The 22,272-nt window shown below is 30.9% G+C and overlaps 1 protein-coding gene across 25 annotated transcripts in view; it reads right to left on the reverse strand.

The window, feature by feature from the left end:
* shot (dystonin-like protein short stop) overlaps positions 1–22,272 on the reverse strand; it is a 572,629-nt gene that overhangs the window by 269,213 nt on the left and 281,144 nt on the right. For all 25 annotated transcript variants that reach the window (XM_085960986.1, XM_085960985.1, XM_085960962.1 and 22 more), the window contains exons 3-4: positions 14,918–15,007; positions 12,632–12,802 (exon numbers count right to left, since the gene is read on the reverse strand). In XM_085960986.1, coding sequence (XP_085817112.1) covers positions 12,632–12,802; positions 14,918–15,007 — 261 coding nt within the window. The remainder of the gene's footprint in view (positions 1–12,631; positions 12,803–14,917; positions 15,008–22,272) is intronic.

Consider the following 22,272-nt stretch of genomic DNA (forward strand, 5'->3'; position numbering starts at 1 on the left):
GCACGATACCACAATGTCGTTAAGCCATTTAAAACCACCTACGAAAGGCCAGATAACCCCAACAGCTTATTGAACTTATATACATAACTCTTCCATGTATCCACACATTTCAGAACATTCGAAGAGGATCTGGTTAGCATCCGAGCCATTTAACCGGTTCTATGCAGTCAGCGAGTTTTGTGATCGACAGGCCGCACATATAAATTTCGCGAGTTATCTCGTCCGACTTAATTACTAGCCACTGTCGATTGATATGCATTAAAAATTTAAAAACAATGTCACATATTCTGTTTGAATAATTATGAAATACTAAGCTATAAATTATCGACAGTTACCGTAGTTAAAAACATTTACAAAAATGCTGTACAAAACTTTGAGAAGTAAAATTAATTAATACCATTTTCACAATTTTATTTATGAAATCCTTACGTTATTATTATATAATCACTAATACTTACACTACGATATATATGTATTTCATATGTCCTCACAAAGATGTCTCATTGTCAATAATATTGACACATAACATTACCTTTTAACTTGAACTAAGGTTACATTCCCAGTGTAAACGAGAAGTAATGCAATTTATTGTAGGTAACTACAATAAATACACTTACAGACATTAAAAAAATCTTAATCTAGAAAGCAATGAACGGGTCAATAACGATTTACGAGCGCTGCTAAAAAACATGACTTTTAACATTTATCCTATCACTGCGTCTATAATAAAACGAGCTGGTTCCAGTTCAAATAACGGTCCCTAATAAATCCTATGAAATCTATAAGAGGTCGAAGATTTTTACTAAAAACCAAAATAACATTTAAAATAATAGAATAGAATTTGGCGAGCTTTAAAAAAGTTGTTTCGTGATTTATAGCATTTATACGGCAAAACGCCGCAAAAAAGGTAAGTCAATATTGTAAATAAATGGACACAAATAAATTTATCAGTAAAATAATTTTTTCATCAGACTAAAAAAACATGCCAAGATTAATTATTATCCAAGACACAAACCATTGCCACCTGAAATAAATTCTTGATAGTGCAACAAGTGTCTATAATACAGTGCCATCTATGCGGCAGACGTCGAACGAACGGAAAAGAAAATCTGTACACTAACGCCATCTATATAATAAAAGTAAAAAAAATTAAAGAAAATTAGAATTTCTAATCTGAGTTTAGTTTTTTTTTTATCTTAAGGCGATACCTCTACCAGAGGCACATTGCGGAAAATACGAAACTTACAATTTGAGACATTTTTTTGATTATTAAAACATTAAAAAGAAAAATATATTTTATTTGAAGTCAAAGATAAACTTAGAATGTTATAAAATGTGAATTTGTCAAAGGATCCCATCTTATTATTACATATATTTTTTGGTCATATTTATTATAAAAAAAAATGTTTATTAACCAAGTTTTCTATTTTGTCTTTTCTATGATTTCAAGTTATACATGCACATTTATATTTTTATAAAAATCGATTTTTTTTAAAAATCAATATAAAAAATATTAAAACTATGAATTAGTCAAAAATCTCTTATAAAATATTATATTTCCTTAATAGGTACATAGATATTGTAGATATACCTAAAGATGTAGTGTTTATATATATAGAAATACGACGATATAGTTAGGCATGACATTCAATTTAAGCTAATCCGAGAGTCACAATCGCAGAGAATGCCGAAATACGCCATCGTGCTGTTTTTTTAATAACTTTGAATTCGTCACACTGTTATGCCAATCAATCTAATTGGCATACTAAAACTTGCCTCGTTTTCAATCGATATGTGCTTGCCTTAATTGCAATATTAAAAATGGTAAAATTTAACAATCAGATGGCGAGCCACACCAAATATAGAATTTTATTTAAGGAGTCTTTATTATCGTAGAAAACATTTTCTTTTAGTAAAATAAACATTGTCATATAAATTACAATGTCGTCTGAAATGGGTAACATGCAAGAATTTACAACAAGATGGCTGACGATTAAAAGAAATGACATCATTTCAGGTGGTAATAAAAAATAGACGAACATCTCATAAAAAGTTGCTGAGATTCCAACAATTAAAGTCGAGTCTTCGATCTTAAAAAAAACTTTCGTTAATATTCTAGAAGACTATCGCATAAATAAAAAATGCACCTCAATCTGACAACATAATTAATGTCGGATAGCCATTGAAAGGTGTGATGAACGTACACACGCTTCAGGGTTCGGACGGTCTCAAAGTTTGATAAACTTACAGTAGTTATGAAAAAGCTTCAATAATGTTGACTATGTTTCGAATTGTCTATTGTCTACGAAAGGATATCAATGTCAATATAAACACTGATAAAAACAGGAAGAATCGATTAAATTATTTATGTGTAAAAATGGTGTGTGATGTGATTGATATGCTTTACCTGTATATGTATATAACTATGTACATACACAGGCAGTTTTGCCAACCGTATTACTATAATACAATACTATAATTTTGAAAAGGGTTAAAATACTATGATTTTACGCCAAATATGCCAAAATACGAAAAATTTTAAGAATCTAATACAAAAAATCTTCCTCTACTGTCTTTTTTTTCAGAAATGCTATATTTTTTATACCTTTGTATTATAATCGGCTTAAAAAAAGATGGCAATACACATGTAAAATTAACAAAAAGTTAGAAAACTTACTAATAAATAACAAATTGTATGTATATACTTAGGTACCTATTAAAAACATGCTACAATATCCATACAAGATATAATATTTATCAATTACTTTCGTGCAGAATAAAAATAATTTCTAAATTAATTCCTCTAATCTACAAATTTAATTATTAAAAGTATCTTTTTGGAACGAATATCAATCACAAAACAATAATATTGTGAAAGCCATAAAATTTCATGATAAATGTATCAGAAAGCATGATTACTTTTATCACAATTACTACCAGATTAGAATTATTATATAGATAATTAATATTTATATAATTATAAAATACTCGGTTAGTTTTGGAAATTGATTCCTTCGCCCCACCGTGATGGAGACGTGAATCGCACCAACGTCAATATCTCAAAAGCTATAAATTATTATTTAAAAGAAATAAAATTGGCAAAAGATAGTATCGTCATAGATATTAATATTAAAAGCGTGAGAATTTTTAATCATTAGACCTATGTCGATAAGAAAAATTAATGTGTTTACACAAAACGTAAATAACTATACTACATACTACGCTATTTTACAAGTAATATGTATAGAAATAGAAATATGCAAGTCATAAGAAAAGATAATATTTGAACATAACATCAAGAGAAGATAATCGATTCTAATTGAATTGAAATAAACATATTTCGTAAAATTTTATAATGTAGATTCTACAAATTTAATAAGCTTTTAGTCGATGGTAGTTTTCAGTGACATCTCCCGAATGGGCGGCTAATTATCGGTTTAGGGGCGGAAAATTAAGAAACGATTTTCCATAATCTATATAGGTTATGCAGAAGTAATATTTTGTTTCAACTGGGACGCTATAAGAGTGCGTCTTATAAATCAGGGTTTTTTTAAAGATCGACATTATATTTATTAAGTTAACAAGAAAACCTCGTCATCAATGATTATCCATACCATTTAGGTTAAAAATGGTAATGGCGGTACATTAATTCTGCTGTTTGTCAGAACATTTTAAAGATTATAAAAATATTTAAAAACTAATCTGTATCTATTGTCTAAGAAACTAATTATCCGCGTAAAGAATATGTTAAGAAAATAGGGCAAATTCTTAATGGACTTACAGAACAGATTAGAAACAGATATTAACTAAGAAAAAATTTTGCCTTGGTGGTATTGGAGTATAGAAATCTGGGAGAGAATTCTTACCACTAAGCTACTGACCCAACTACTAACCTTGCATATATTACGTAAGAACTACGGTATTTGAGGTATTTACCGGATTAAATAAATTACATGTAAATATTCTAGAATTATACCGATAATACATGTAGGAACCTACCTGCGTTGGAATATTAATAAAACCTATGTCAAACATCAAATTAGCCTTGACCAGGTGATACCGTATCAAAATCGCCTCCATAAAAAAGTATTATAAATAATATATTTATAACATATGTTCCAAATTCCTGCAGGGGCGGATCAAGTTTTCCATTTAAGGATCCGATGAGGATAAATAATAAACATCAGCCGTCCCACCGTTTGCTAAAGATTGGCGACAGGGACGTAGTGAAACATTTTTTTAAATTTTATTTTTATTTACTATTTTATTAGTATTTACATCACAATAGGATTATTTTATTTTAACTTTAGTTAGATTTAGTTTTTGTTTTAAATATAGATTTATCAACAAGTGTCACGAATATGGAGATCTCTAATATAATAGGAAATCGTTGATAAAATGATGAATATATAATAAAATGATGAAAGGAAGATAGGTTAAGGTTTTTGGAGCCAATCTACAAGTAGGAAGTACTAAAAAATGTTGTAATTGGCAAGAGTGGTATACAAAAGTCCAGAATAAGTCGACGATGATGGGTGTAAGCCTCCAGTGGAAGAAGACTTAGACATGTATATAATTGCCACGTTGTTTATAATCCAAGGCATGTGGATACATCTGTATTTTACCCATACTACTGGTACTTCCTAACCGCAGTATCAGTTTGAGAAAATGAGTAAAAACATACATAGTATCATAAATAAACCTCTATAAGAACTTAAGTCAGAAGGTTATTTGGCAAATTTTTCGGGCAGAATACGATATTTGTAAGTTCGAATACTCGATCCAAAATATTTTAAGACATTTTTTAATAGACGTTTCTGAATTGCTTTAAATAATTATGTATACTCAGATAAAAACACTTTCATATTGCGATAACCAGATTTTCTATGCGATACAAGATACAATAAATTGATCCAAGAGGATATTTATGATAATCATATTATAAACCTTTTGACGACACTGAAAAAAACTAACATAAACATATGAAAAAGACGAAGTAAACTTCAGTTTAATAAATTATATGTAATTAAAATATCAGTGGAAAATACAAGCGTTGCGTGCGGCACTGTTCAGCGTATGTAGGTGTCAAATACGTGGGAGATCATCCTACAGTCCGACCGATGAAAGGATGCTGCGAGACGCGACATTTGCGAAGGAGACACAAAAAAACAGATCGACGTTGCTGTAACGGGGTCAAGACCGCAATAATTATGTATTATTACATATAATACCAATGCAATGAATCCCATTTATTTAAATTATTACGTGGTAACACTGAACAGAATGTAACATTGATAAGCTTTAAAATTACAACCATTGTGATATCAACGCAGATAACTAGCACGTATTTACATTATGATGGTTTACCATTGAACGCTCAGTGATGTCAAATCACGCTAGGTTCTTCAATATTGAATATTTCAGCTCATCATGTGTACCCACGTTTTATTTTAGCTTTTCGTAAAATCATAGATAGAATAAATAGCAGATAATGACAAAAAATATTTATTAATTTAGATATAATGTTGCCAAAAGTCATCGTAGGATTATACTGCCCTTCCAAAAAGAAAGCAGTAACTCGCAAAATTTGTGAAATAGAGTTACGAATGCCATCCGTTAGGTAATTTTGAATGCTATATATTCTGTTAACTTTAAAATCAGAATTATTACTAAAATACCGTTAAAATCCTTAGTGAAAAAATGGACATCTGCTAAAATAATACAAATTTCTTAGCAAAAAGCCAGTAATTGCACCTATTTATTGCTGTTACTGCTTGTTTATTATTACTTTATTTGTATTTTAACATCCTACTATTAAAAATTATCATCGTTTTTTATTAATTCACAGTAGGTACTAAAGTTGGAAAAAACCACATTATGTCATTTATCTCGAAAGTGTGTGAGAGTCAGTTATTGCCTTCTTCCTTAGAAGGGCAGTATAGTACCCACAACATAGCTTGTCACTCCAAGAACACGTATATCACTGTCGCTTTCCTTCCGAGAATTATTCGATATAATAATGTCATTGATGTACGAAATAAATAGAATACTATAGAATTATATTATTATGTATGGATGCTCTTATTGTGAACGATAGACTATAGAACAGTCGTTTCGGCAAGTGACATACAAATTTGACAAAAGTACGGTATCGAAATATGACAGTACCTTACAACACGGATGTATTAACGCAGAAAGAGAAAGGTTAAATGGGAAAAGAATACATCACACATATTAATTTTAAATTGAGTGTTTACGAAAAATGTTATATTATAATGTAACTACCTAAAGATTCGCGACTAATTGTAGTGTAACTGGTTTATTTAAAAAAAATCACTTCACTAATGAGTATACTACATCACTTCCGTGGAAAGCATGGGATACGAACCATTGATACGCCTAACAAAACAGTTAACTGCCTTGATAAATATAAAGTAGGTATGTATATAAAATTTGCACGCACACCACTGGCCACAAAGGAATCAAATTCATCAGACACAGGAAACATACTATTTAGCGAAATCGAATTGATTTACGACTAGATTAGTGAGTAATCAGCCAAATTGAATTTAAATTAAATTAGTTTTAACCACGTTTGTGAAATTTGTATTGCTTCCTGACAAGATTGACTTTCTATATATTATTTTTACTAACGGTAGAAAATAATTAAAATTTAAAAAAAATTAAGTAGATACGTCAAACAAAAATGAATACGGTTGAAGTAGATAGTGCGGTTGATATAAACATAATAAATGTGAACAGGATTTTATATCAGAGGTCCACAACGTGCCATTCACGTGGACCCAAGTACCCGTGAAATATTTTTTAAAGTGCATATCACTAATTTTATAAAAATCTTTTTTCAACGGGAATACCGGACCTTCGCAAGATTTCATATTTTCCTAAATATACCTACACTAAAAAGCAACAAGTAAAATATTCTCGACGCAGGATTCCAACCTTTGGACACAGCTTTGGAAACGAATAATCCGCCAATATATATCGACAATGAGGTGGGGGCTATAAAGTGAATGAAATCATTGTAGAAACACTTATCATTTTTCCAATGCTGGCAAATGTAAGAGTAAACTATATACAGCTGATTCAGGGTGGACAAGATCATATTATGAAGTTAAGAGGAAAACGACAAAAAAAATTAATTAGACTTCCGAATTACATTTACGAAAAAGGCAGGGTTGCCAAAATAACTACCATATCGGCAGGCAGTATAGATTAAAATTTAAAAAAAAAACTTGCCACCCGGCGTCACCCAGTCATGACGTCACAAGTAGGCTTCGCACTATTAAAATATTCCGCCGACGAGGCCATATTCGGCACAATGAGAATCAAAGCGATCATCGCGGTGACGTAAGCCATCCAAACCATCAACTGACACCACCATATTTGATGATTGGGTGAAACATCCGAGATTGACAATAGGTAAGTATCTACTTATCGAGCGTTACAAAGTCGTTTATGTCAATGTCGTTGGAAAGTTTTAGAACGATTACGGATTATAAGTGTAATTGTCAGAGTACCTACTAAGGACAGGTAGGATATATTAATACCTAATGAAAAAGATTATTAATAATAAATTGTCATCCGCTCTTGACTAGTCTGACTAGCGGGCAAATTATCGTGAATAAAATTCCCAACTGTCAAGTAAAAAAAAAGGCAGGTTATGAATAATTTGAATGAGGACAGGAGGGAATATTATGTAACCTTTCCTTCCCATTCCCTCTTCTAAAGCTTGAAAATGATTTCCACTAGACTCGTTATCGTAAAAATACAATTCTTTGGTTTCAGTGTAAAGGTGCAAAAGTCAGTTTGGTTGCGGCTGAGATAATCGGTTTTGAAATAAATCACAGTTTTCAAAATGAATCTTGCTTTGTTGTTTTTATTTAATAAAACGCAATTTTTTGTAGTACTTATTCCACTTTTAATCAAGAGATTAAGACCGGTTTCGTCCGCCTTTGAGGGACATTTTCAACAAGGACAGTTGAAAATGTCCCTCTGAGGCGGACGAAACCGGTCCTAATCTCTTGATTAAAAATGGAATACGTACTACAAAAAAATTGCGTTTTATTAAATAAAAACAACAATATAATGCAGTTCCACCATGAATTGACAGTTAACAAAATAAAATAAAATAAATCTTGCTTACAAGTTAACTGGTGTCTTTTTTCTACATTATTTGTGTATGTTAAGTTTGTGATGTTGTGTTATATTCAATGTTTTAAATTAAGTAATTTTACACGATGGCCGCGTGGTGTCGAGTGGTATAGTGTCGAGGGTCCCAGGTTCGAATCCTGGGTCTGGCAAGTAGACATATTGTTTTTCAATTTGTGTATGAGTCAGATTATGGATCTAATAGGTTGAGCAAGTGGCTGACATCCATTTCTGTTAATACAAACCTCCACTCCGTGGAAACTCACATGATCCTATTAGGATCGGACATGGTCGAAAGAAAAAAAAGAAAAGAATTTTACTTAACTCCACAGAGTGGATATTGTATTAACGAATCTTTTTGTTTTTACGAAAAATCGACGTTAGCCACTATTCATACTCGTGGGTCTAAACACATAATGAGAAATAACATGTATTTTATTTTTGTTTTCAGATTGTTTGATTTCAGTTCGGGATTCGAACGCGAGACCCACGACATTATAGGCCGACACGTTACCCGCTCGGCGATCATGGGTGTACTTAATATGCAATTACAAAGATACTGTGACAAATACGTCCCGATGAAACACCTGTATTCGTTAATTTAATACAGCGGGCGCATTTGAGATTTGGGATAATAGTGGCGGGCGCACATAGACTGTAATTTGGTGATAATAATATTATTTCTTTATGGGATTGCATGTTACTGCCAATCTTAAATAATTGCGTTCTTTGACAGATAGGTACAAAATGGATCTGTAATTCAAAATGAATTGATGTTTATTATAAATTATAAAAAGTACTCCATGAGTCCTACTTTCAGCTTCTTTTTCAACTATTTAGGCCGGACGGAAGAGAAGAGTTTCTTTAACGTGTATGATAAAATTTAATGAAAAATATGAAATTATTCATAATATGGCTTATGACTGTAGAAATATATAAATACAAGGCAGGTGAATCAGAAAAATAATTACACTGAATGAAACACAAGGCCAAGCGTTAATCTATATACGAAATATATAATATGTTCAAAAAAAGGTTAAGTTAATAAAATATATCATCTATGGGCTATATAATTGCTAGACAAATTAAACTTAACCTTCAAATGTAATTATGCCACAAAAGATCTCAATGAACATCAGCAATCAATCATTGGAGTCACATTAATTTGTCAGTCTAGCTAGGTCAATGATTACGCTAAAGGCATTCACATACATTATCAGCCAAATTTCATTATCCATAGGTAACAAATTAATTTAGTTTACTCGTTGTCACCTATGACATTTCATTGAAATATGAAGACATCCAATTTTATATACTATGGGATTTCTTCACATCATTGGAATATCATTAAAAATCTTTGCAATAAATGCCCTTGCATGACATATGATGCACTTATAAAATAAATAACCCTAGCTACACATTACATGATAAATGGTCGCAAAGTAAATGACATAATAATGCAAATGTTTTTGCAAATAGATACAATAATATAAATGTAGAAATTAGATTAGACTAATTGATATTATATTAATGAAAATGTAGCACATCTTAAAATAGTAAATTCAGAAAATTCTCAACAATTTTATTGAATACTAAATACTAATTGTATACATACAAATCTCTCGAACAATAGAAGCTCTTGACTTTAGACATTTTGGACGGAATTTTCAATTTGAGATGAAAATTTGATCGTATTGAGATATGTTTGCAAGTAGGAACTAGCAAAAGCTCTCCAGACATAGATTGTGGACTGAAGAAAAAAATCTTGAATCGCGACACCAAAGCTAGTAACTTACCCTCATCTGGGTTGGGTTCACAACAAGACACCCTGATTTGGAAAGATATTGTTAATCGCTATATTCCAAATAGCTTATAGATATATATATAAAAAACTTCCCCCATTATTACAAAGATGTGAGTTAAGGCTATTTATTTTATGAGGCCAGTTTAGTCTATGTTAATATATTTGTATTTTGATATTGATCTATGGTCACAATAAAATCTAATTGGGAAGTGTTTTACAAGGAAAAGAATCAATATTAAATGAGATAAAAATGTTCACATTATAGTTATAAGATGTCAATTATATCATTCCCACGACTGCATGTAGGCGTATTATTTCGATCTAGGACGCAACATCGATGTTATATTATTATATAATGAATGTCACGCGATAAATTACGGAAAGGCGCATAGTTACGCCCCATATCGCCATAAAAGTGTAACGTTTATGAATGAGAAGAGGATTGGGAGTAACATAATTCAAGCACCAAATTAGTGGTGATTCTGCATATTTGCAAAGGCGGTCAAAGCGGAGGGAAATATTTCTTTATGGGCGATCATAATAATATAATGCCTCTAGCGGCAGAAAACGAAAACTACAATATTTTGCTGATAAGTTACATTTTAAATAACCAATTAGCACGTATCTACAAACATTATTGATTGTATTATCTTACCTATACATATTAAGTTTAATTATTTTTATCATTCAAATGTAGTTTAAGAAGTTCTCTAAAATGTTGTGTTAAGACTTTTAAAAAATTCATAGTTTTAGTGTATTACTTTTTTAATATTATATTAATTTAAAAAACATGAAAGTTTGTATAACTGGAAAACATTGGTCACAATACCGCTTGAAAAGGTTCAACTTCAATGTAAGTACATAATTGAATATCCACTCTTGTATTCAACGAATGATTAACAAGATTTGAGGGTGTAAAATTCTTTTTGAACAAAGATAATTTGAAAACAACTCAAATCTTGTAATTTTAAACTATTACTCGTTGAATTAAAGAAATGATTTATTATATTATTAGCAAGTGCAAGGGCGATAAAAATCTAAATTTGGTGAGATCCAGACGTCGGCTAAGTAAATAAGTACCTCGATGCAAACCACAAAAAGCGATTGCCAAAAACTTACGCAATTTGTTCAGCATTTAAATTGTTATAAACTACTAGCTAATTTCATTGTAATTAGAAAGATGCACCAACGCACGTGGCTCAGTGGTAAATCACATTGACGCAAATCCAGTGGCTCGAGTCACTTCAGGCGTATTTTCCATTCTTTTTTTAATCAATATCATTTAAAACAGCCAGAAAATCTTTATATATCTTATGAAATACAGGTAAGTATTTTTTATAGATTACAAAAAACCGGTATTTTTTGTAATCTATAAATATAAGTCGATAATAAATCCAAAACACCGGTATTTCTATCCCTAGTCAATAAATACACGATAAAGTTACATATTATTTTATACGTCGATGAGAATGCACAGTAGTCGTCTGTTTACACTTAGTTGCACAATATTAGTTAAAATAATTAGTGTCGTGACTTGAGAAATAATAATATGGCGATGTTTTATTCCCATACTGAACCTGCGATGGACATAATGTGATGTGAATTGACTACATTTCGAAATTCACATACTGTGTACGTCGCCAACATATTCGTGATATGGAAAATTTTATCGCATGTTTTTGGACAATTTACTTGGTTTTTATCCATCAATGGATATTGGATTTATCCGTAAATGCGTATTTTAATTGGAGAACAATTTCATAAAATCGTTATGCGTGGTTTTCTTATCTAACGTGGTATGTGTATTTTACGATGTTGTCTTTCAAAGAACGTTTTACTATGCATAATTATAAAAAAAAACTCTCGAATAGATTTCAAAGCAAAAAATAATTTAACGAAAACAGAAAAAAATACAGCTAAGCATAAGTAGGTACGTATAAAATTATTGCCCGATACTTATATGGTTATTTCTTATATCTTTATCACAGTATCTTTTGTGTCAAGGCGTGATAACGAGTTCGAAACCCTCGATGAGAGGAGACAATTATACACAAGACAATAACCATACTTCCACGTCACTCATATTTAGATGGCCGTATGAATTTGCAGATTAAATTTGAGATATCAAGGAAAGCATTTCCTAAAATGAGACGATTCCTTAATTAATACTTCTCAATTATTATAAAATATTGTGACGGTTATTATTGTGAGAGATAAAACCCTAATGAAATAAGAGCAATTAGTATAATATTAATTATTTAGAAATACATAGGTAGTTAAAAGTAAATCTTTGCCCTGAAATATATAAAACATGAATTGTTTCGAGGTGTTGTCGTCTGAAATGGAAATCACGTGTGACAGCGTTGGAGATGATAGATGTGTTTTTTTTTTTATAATTTTAACACGTTGATAAGATAATACTGGACGGATACACAGTTTACAGCCACATTTCGAAGGCAACTCCGTGATACTATCTCCTTGTGTAGCGTTCAATACCTCCATGGCATCTCGTAGAAACTTTCATAAAAATCCATGATATGGCAGTAGGACGTAGATAATGTCTTCTTCAACGACTGTGTTGCAGACACACTTTCAGAATATAGTACCGTGTGGAAATGGGTAAAATCCAACAGTAGTGAAATAAGAAAAGACACTAACCTGGAAATGCAGAATAATCGTCCATATGAGACCGAGGGTGAGCTTGGGGTTGCCGTCGACGATATCTTCAGCCCTGATGTTGACCAGCTTTATCTTTTTGTAGCGGAGGAAGTCCAGGGTCATTTGGACGTTTTGCAGCATGTGGAATCGCATTCGCCCCTTCTCGCGTGGCTGAAGAAAGAAAAAACAAAATAAATTAATATATTAATAAGATTATTTTTTTATAATCTTCAATGCATATAATGAGAAATAAAAATTTGGAGATACAAATGTACGAAATATAATACAGGGTAGCACACTGATTGATACAATATGGCAGTGCCAACTGAGAACAGGTCAAAACTCCACAAATTTGTCTTGTCATCAATGTTGGCAATTCGAACAATAAGTTTAATCGTTTCAAGAAGATAAAAATGGAAAGATGTGTAAAATAAAACGTTTTATGATTATATTCTATTAGGTTTTGCTCGACTAAAATTTGCTGTAGGTATTTCGCCTTTAAGGAAATCAAAAAATACTTTCATTCATAACATCATTCATCATAATATTTGGGGTAAGAACTATTAGTTTATTATTTTAAGACCATCATAATATCTTGGCTGCGATTGTATTGCTCTGGATGCAGTGACAAGGGTTTTAACGACTTGAAAATACATCTGAGGTGTTTCCAAATTATGTATCTTCAGAAAAGGAATGTTACATTCTCAAATCATGCGAATTATTGATTGAATACAAAAAATACCAAAATGTACTATATTGTAATAAAGAATAATGAAAAATTTATACAACTGATTATAGAAGCCCTGTATCTGCTTTGATTTACTGTCGTTCGACTGCATGATATTTCGGAAATTAAATCGTAAACATTACCGAATGGCGTGCTAGGGTAATTGCGCATCACTTCGGAAAATGTGATAATAATAAACAAAGAAATAAAAAATACATGCGGGTCAAACAGGGCTCGGCACTTGATGGTATGGTGGGATGGTGCTAAGCGGCAATATAATTATTATATTTTGAAAAAAAAACTTATGTTTACTTCCGAATGTCAACCCTTGAATTGCCAATGGTTAATAAAAGTGCATGGATGTTATTACATTTAGAGGCTGTGATTGAAAGATTTTCAATAAATTATCAGAAAACGCCAATCTCGAATCTTGAGAATTTTTTTTTCCAAAAATTCATGAATTATCATTTCTTGAGAAATCATCAATAGTGTTCTCGAAAAATTAAGAATTTGTTACTGGGCTAAGCTGCCATAAATTTTGGCCGGATAAGCTAAGAATAAAAAAAGCTCTCGACCTTGATTCTGAATGAAATGTCTGGATGCAAAAAAAATACCGAAAAGATGATTTCATAATATTGTAAATTTCTCATAGATATCAAAAAGCCAATCCAGAATTCTCAAGAGATGAAAAAAGTCACTACTTCTGAGGAAAGTTTTTTATGAGAGACTGTTTATAAGGGGTACTTTATTTTTGGATATTTTATTGTGGCAGGGGACAACTGAGTAAATGTTGATCAAACGACCAATCAAAAATAAGTTTAATGAAATATATTACAGTGTAGAATTTATATTTTTAAGTTAAAATTTATAGGGAGTCCCACAAGAGTTAAATTAGATTAACCTTCACTGAGTGAGCTACGGTTAAAATAGGCTAATTCCAACTCGACACGAACCAACAATAACGGCTAAGGGCGCTGCCTATCGCCGACAGCACTAAAGGAAATGGCGTTTTTTGCTCCGGAACATCGCCATAAGATAAGCGGATTCCTCATATTAAAAACTATATATCATGCGCCTTTTGTTTATTCAGCAGACGAGCGCGATCAACTTCGCGAAAAGTTTCGTGAGGATTGTAGAAACTTACATACAATCTGGATATAAACGTTATAGTATTACGATATATTTTACACTACGAAATATTTGCGAAAGAAAATACACAAAAGAAGTGCTTATGAATTGAATACAATGCAATTTTACGAGCTACAAAATGCACGCTTATCGGATTTAGTCGATAAGAATTTAATAGCAACATATTGTAAGATTTTCCTCCAGCCAAAAAAATAAGATGAAAATAAAAAATGTCACTGTTTCACTAGTGAAATGCGCCCTAGAATTTGTGGAACATCGCTTGTCAGCTAGGGCGATTCTCGATGAAATTAACAAAATATTATTGTGTTTCTAATTTTGATTTGTTAACTAAATCGTATACAAAGTACAACGTAAATGTTCTTAAAGATATGATAAATAAGGGTTAAATGTACACAAATTGTTATACTCACGAGGTGTTCGCCAGATAGCACCTCCAGCAGCGAAATGAGGTTAAGTCCATCGCGCAGGTCCTCGAAGAGGTCGTTCACGTGTCGGTTAGCCTGGAAAACAAACGATACATCGTTAATAAATAATGTTCATCAGGTCATTTATAATAGTTAATCAACTGCGTTTCAAAGATATTACCAAACAACAGAAGCATAATAATATACAGACTCACAAATAATACAATACCACCCTCATACAATTTACAGAATATATAAAAATAGGTTGCACATAATATCCTGCAACCAAATTTTGTGTTTATACTTAGAAATTTTTTAACATCTTTATTTTTTAACGATATTTAAGAAATATTTTAGTATCATCCATAAATGATGTCACACGATTTACTGTATATTTTGTGACACTTATTCAAAAAAATCTAATACCCCCTTGTAACATTTTTACTTCAAAAAGAAGAAAAGCGTAATTTTCAGAAAAAATATACTTACACTATATCAGACTTTCCTTTGGGGGGTGTGATGTCATATATGGACGACCCCTTAGTGTGTACAATCGAGAGGTAAAATATGTAGAGTAAAAACATTTAAGTAATTGATTTATATTTTTATATTCTGTACTGAATTTCTACACAATACATTGATAATACTTGGAAAACCCCCGAGACATACCAATGTACTGGTCTTGTAAATATTATAATCTTTATAATTTAAATATATGTAATATCATTAACAACGAGATTCAAAAATGGCATCAGTAGCTTAGTGATAACAGTTCTCCGCGAATAACGAAAGACGTGTGTTTAATTCCCATTCGCTAAAGAACTTTCTAATGGGTGATGAAAAGAATTTTCTAAATTATAATGTAATATGTATCATCATTTTTTTTATATTTTAATGATTACCAATTAATGTCAACAATATAAATTTAAGACACGTAATCCATCAGACAATTTGTTTTGTCCAATTGGTGTTGATTTTTAAGAGAAATATTAATTTAAGAATTCATTTAAATTAAGCAATATAATATACTGTATAGAGGTAGGTATTGATACTAGATTTTATCATTTAACTGATTAAATATATAAACAAAAAGCAACTAAAACAGTTTGAAAATTAAGACAACAGAAATCATAAATAGTACAGATAAAGGTGCAGTTTTACACAAAAGCATTATCAAGTATTGCAATTAAAAAAATAAAACAGTGTGACAACATCGAAAGCCATAATACTCAATAAGCATCTGAAATTGTAGGTAAACTAATTACTGAAAACAAAATCATTATTTCCCTATAAATATTGTGCATATTTCCATCGGCGATCGATAGTCAAATTTTCATGAAAGCTTCACTTAAGGTTAGTAATTATTATATTTTTTCCTCTTAGAGTTTATAAATAACACAATTTATTTGAAATGACATTAGCGGTTCAAGCTAAATGTAACATTTAGATACATATAACAATCATTATTAGGTACTACTAAGTAATTTAAGTTGTTATTGACGTGGGAAAAACAATGTTTTTGACGTGTGTATTTATTTAGGTACCTACCTACTTAAAGTAAGCACAAAATATTATTTTTGTGTGAAACTTGCAGGTGTTTAAGGGTACAACTCTCTTGTGTACACAATAGTGTTCTTACAATGGTTAGTACTGTAAATTGTATTGTTCACAAATTAAAATTAATGTAACCTTTCCAAATACATTGCAATCATATTTGCATGATATAAGTACGTTTTTGTCAAGGCAGCGAACAAACCGGGAGAATCACCTGTATAATGTCTGCCACACCCACGAATATCGCAAACAGCGAATAAAATTGCACGCAAACTTTACTCTACGCACCTACCGGCACTGTCAACTTCCTCACCTCATCATAAAAGTAAACTCATCGTCAACAATAAAATCGCTAAGTCGAGATTTGCGTGTCGGTATAATAATATACAAACACGCCGGAGCTTTTACCAAACTGAGTATATTCTACGTCGCTTTACTGCTAATCAAAAAGCTCTCAAAGCGGAAAAATATTTGCTTCGCTAAATACAATATTATAGTTTACGGAAAAGCCTGCTAACATTATGGCGTGATCCCAGGTAATTTATGGTTGAGGCATTTCCAACACGTTTACACTGTGCAACATTATTTATAAGTAAGCATAGATATTACACATATATTTCTTAAAACTTCTCATACTAAGCAATTAGTTGTCTTGAATTATAGATATTTTTTTTAAAACCACAACATGCCAATAGGCCTAATGACAGTAGTGTACTAGTAGCAGTAAAATAATACAGATTTTTTAAATGAAAATAAAATATTGAAACCGCACCGGGATGGACTAGGCTATATTGGAAGTTAATATTATAATATCGTGTAATATGAGAATTTCTTGCAAAAATATTTTTTTTATAAATTTGAAAGATATGGGAATGGTTTATAATAAAGAACATCTACAGGTTGGGGTTTTTTTTTAATCATTCGTATCTACGATAAATTCAATGCAATTATCATATTTTTGAAAAAAAAATCAATATCAAATCAAGGTAATAATTACGACAGAAAATTTGACTACTTTCAATACGTACGCTATGGACCTTTAGACAATAGATATAATTTTAGGTAAATTTTAAATGATATTACTTAATGTAAGGGTATAATAATGTAGTCATTAAAACACACAAATTATATTCTTGACTTGTAGGTCAATGGTCAAGGTAGAGTAAAAATGTGTTCATTAAAACTCAGGTATTATGGTAATATTGTGTTATATAAATAAATGGGAAAAAACATGGACAGATTTTGACCGATGTGTTAAACTGTTAAAGTTACCCGATTACGTACATACAATATGTTTTACAGGTGTAGGTAATATTCATCTACTGCTATAAAAATAACAAAAACTAGCAGTACCTAGGTCCTATGGACCTTCAAATCATAAGAAATATTATAATTACTTACAACTTTAATAAAAAAAATAATCAAGGTGTTTCTTAATAATAAGTACTAACCAACATGCAGGTGTAAAACTAATTAAACAAGACAGCAGTGATATCATCCATGCATCACAAAACCTATAAATAAACAATACAGCATTGTGCGGTTCGCCCGAGGCTGATATTTATTTTATTAACAGAATTGCACAAATTAATTTAAAAAAAAAAAATAGAAAAATGTATTTAATAGATTTAAGTGCCATTTTCTGTAAAGCTTGTATATCTTTACTGACAAATCGTTGTATAAATAAATTGATGAGTACCTTAGACATTATTAACTTTAACGAGAATCATTCTTCGACTATATATATAATTTAATCATTGTGATATCTTTTGAAATTCTTAAAATATTTAACAATGCACGTCATTATGTCGAAACCAAACAAAAAGCATATTGACACTTAGAGCGTTGTTGAATTAGCACTTAGATCATTTTATATACAAATTATAGGAAAACAGCATTGTTTTCAAATAAAATAGTACCTACAGTAGTGACAACTACGTAACACAAAACTTTGATTGCTGACAACCGTGCATTTACGACAATTTTCTTCTTGATTCGGACAAAACTTACAAAGGGCGGACAGCACGGTTGGTTGTTGATCATCTCGCAAACGTGAAGACGGGTGTAAGTCTGTCGTCCGAAACGTCAAACAGAAAGAAAAGAAAAACATACCATTGTCATGTCACCATCAAACACCAAATATATTTCATAGTGCGTATTGATTGCCAAGAAATGATTCACATATACGACATATAAATAGTATAAAAAAGAATATTAAAAGAACACAGATCGAGAGAATAAAATATATATATAAACACATTAATAATGAAATTATACTATGTACAGATATACATATATGACAGACGGGGAAATGAGTAACTGCTACAGTAAGTAATACTACAGTGTTCTACAATGACTAGCGTATTGAATTAAACATATACTTTAAAATACCAAAGGCTATAATATTATTGTCTCAATATGATAATTTTACATTTTATCATGTGCGTTGCTAATATTAACAAGTAAATAAAGACCTAACCGTGTTGGTATAATTTATTTTATACTCCCCTACATGATATGTAGTAAATGTGATTGTAACCCTAAAAACTCTGCATTATTTCGTAATAAAACTATTTGAAACATGACACAAAAAATTCTATAAACAAGTCACGTGAACGGTCTTATGGTGAAAACTACACCTACCAGAGGCACCAATGGGGGAAATACAAAACTTGCAATTTGAGACATTTTTTGAAAATTTACATAGGTATGAGAAATAACGATCAGTTTTTGAATGTTTAATTATTTTTAATAACATGTTACATCAAGAATTAGCAATGAAATTAATTAATTATATGAATTTAATATCGGTATATTTATAATTTTTAAACACATCAGAAACATTCCAACCTATTATTAAAAAAAAAAAAAAAAATGACGCAGTATCGGACTCAATACTCAAACCTGCATTCATTGGATTACGGCCAATGCGATTTGCTACTTTAGCCATCAGTAACCTACCTAATTGCGACGAAATTAACTAATAGTCATACAACTGAAGCACTTCTCAAATTGTTACTGTATGTTTCTAAGGTGTTTCTAAGTTATGTTTTTTTTTCGATAAAAAAATTTGTTAAGATTCGTTGAATAAAAAATTAGTTGAAATAAATTTTCGACTACATTATTAAATTTACTGACTGAATACAATTCATTCGTGAACTTACTCAGATAACTCAAAATCTAGGTAGGTACATGGCATACCTACAGGAAACAGGTAACAAGCACTCTATGGGTATATACACCGCCATCTTTAGATTAATTAAGCCTGAGCAAAACTTTTTGCACAAGCAACGAGTGGTCCACTTTTAAGCTGTCAAAATCAGATCCCAGATTGCTTGACATATTGATTCGCCCTTTCTCGTTTCAAATTGAATTATAAAAAATTCTCACATCAAATATATTAACTATCAGTGTGATTAATATATAACATACATTCCTGTTATTCATCAGCTGTCAAAATCAGACTAGTCCTTCACACAAAAACCGGTGGTAATATCGATTTCAAAATAATATGTAGCATTGACCTATGCATTACATTTGTAGAAGGTGAGTTAATGCAAGTGTATTATTTATCATGTAACTCATCTATCCAAATCAAACCATTACCTGTGTGAACACGACTGACGCGTCAGTATGAGCACTCTATAGATATAGAACAATGACAGGCAATGACAGGTCATCCATCGACAACAACGGGAGGGGCGGAAAAAGTAGGACCAGTCGTTGTGAATGTATCGGCTTTCTACTTGAGTTGGCAATGGTACATATTAATTAAATTAACGTATTATTTGTACTTCTGAAAGTAAAGTTGAGATTTTTGATCTGTTCTAATTTTATTCATTAATCCGAGTTTGATAGTAAAAATAATGTTACAAACATTTTATTATTAAATTCAAAACGATTATATAATTTTTAATTGATATTATGTTTACGGAAGTGGCTCAAAATGTCAATTAGCATATTGTGTTCATAGGTTGAATTTAAAGATTACATATAAAAAATATCCATGACTATTCTGACCGAGAAAAACTTATGATTATTGTGTGGTCGCTGTAATTTAAACTATCATCGTCACTCGTATTAAACACCCGATGATGCAATAATGCCAATATAACACTCTCATTTTGTCAATTCAGAATGACACTATACCACTTAAATTAAATCAGAAGTGGTCATTACCAAGATTCTATTGTATTTGAGTGGTCGTAGTATGTACATATACCTACACTGAATCAGAATACAAAAGACAAAGTACCGCATCCACAAGAAAAGTACCAATTTGAAAAAATAAAGATGACAAACGAGTCATTATTTAATCATAAATATACAATGCAATAACTGAAGTCATTACTAAATCATAGGGATGATTCAACCTTACTGGCCGCCGTGCGGAGAGCTTCGGCCTTCGACTTTCATCAGGTGATTTTGGCAGTGTCAAACTGATCCAATCTTCGCAGGGACTCTTTTTACGAATGTATTTTATTCAAAACATGCACACATCCACATCTATATAATATTAAAAAATAATGACGACATAGCCATGCGTATTTTCTTCGGTTTTTCATATGTTTAGATACCAATCGATGCGCAAACGGAAACGATGAAATAAATAATGACAAATTGCATTGTATACAAAATTACAGGCAAATCATTACGTTTAATGTAATCATACGATTGCATAGGTCGGTCCTTAAGATCGGGAATTAAACATAAAAATATCCAATCAACAAACATTATGAAATTAATTATCGGCAGTCATTCAAATATAATAACTGCTTGTTATTTTACCTCAAACATAATCTCTAAAAATGGAAAACCGCTCAGTGATGGAGAATGGGTATAATATAAAGAAGAGTGATTTAAATGCTTCCACGAACACTGTAATTTGAAAACAAGGGAAAAAATATTCAATGAATAAAAGATATGCCTTCGGCTAGAAATACGGTAAAAGATAGAATAGCAATAACTCAACTGTAATTTTTAAACCTTTTTAATAGAATTATTAACTATTTTGTTATCAAACTCTAAAAAAAAATTTTTCGCCATAAAAAACTGCTTGGCACGTCGGACAGTTGAAAAATATTATTTGGAAAATTTTGGCACGCGTACCTAAAAAGGTTAGTTAGAAGTTAAAAATTCAATTTCTTTTATAGTGTTAACTGTCAATTCATGGTGGAACTGCATTGAATTATTTGATTAATTATTTGTAATTATATGAAACACAATTTTATAATACTTATTCCACTTTTTAATTAAATTCTGTACCGGTTTCGTCCTCTTCAAGGGGACATTATCAACTGATTCATCAGTAATAATACTTAAAAATTTAACTAAAAGTCAGTAATACCTACAAATAAATTCAATACATTCCAACTTTTTAACGTATATTTTGTTACAATATTTAAGTAGTTAATTTAAATCGGTAAATGATAAATTACTGTTTAAGTAAGTAAGGTAAGTTTTTTGTTATATTACGGCGTTCTACTTAAACGTGAAACCAAACCTAGTTGACATTTGACAGTTGACAAAATTAGTAAACACTCGCGAAAAATATTGCCGACAATCTGAAAATTTTGACTTATTTTTCAGGTTTAAACAATTTTTTTCGTTTCTTCTAACTATGGTAAATTACTAATACATCTCCAGTGGACACAACTTTCAAATAAAACTGACTTTTCTTACAAATGAAATTCGTGTTTGGATCCGTTCAAATTCCCACCAAAGGTATTTAGTTGGTTACGACGAAACATATTATTTTGATTGAACATAAATGCTATGCTAATTTTCTTTTTTCTCGACGGTTACGT

This window comes from Rhyacophila brunnea, unplaced genomic scaffold (assembly GCF_057557595.1).
Source record: "Rhyacophila brunnea isolate RB1 unplaced genomic scaffold, BYU_Rbru_1.0 scaffold_12, whole genome shotgun sequence".
In the NCBI taxonomy this organism is placed as follows: Eukaryota; Metazoa; Arthropoda; class Insecta; order Trichoptera; family Rhyacophilidae; genus Rhyacophila; species Rhyacophila brunnea.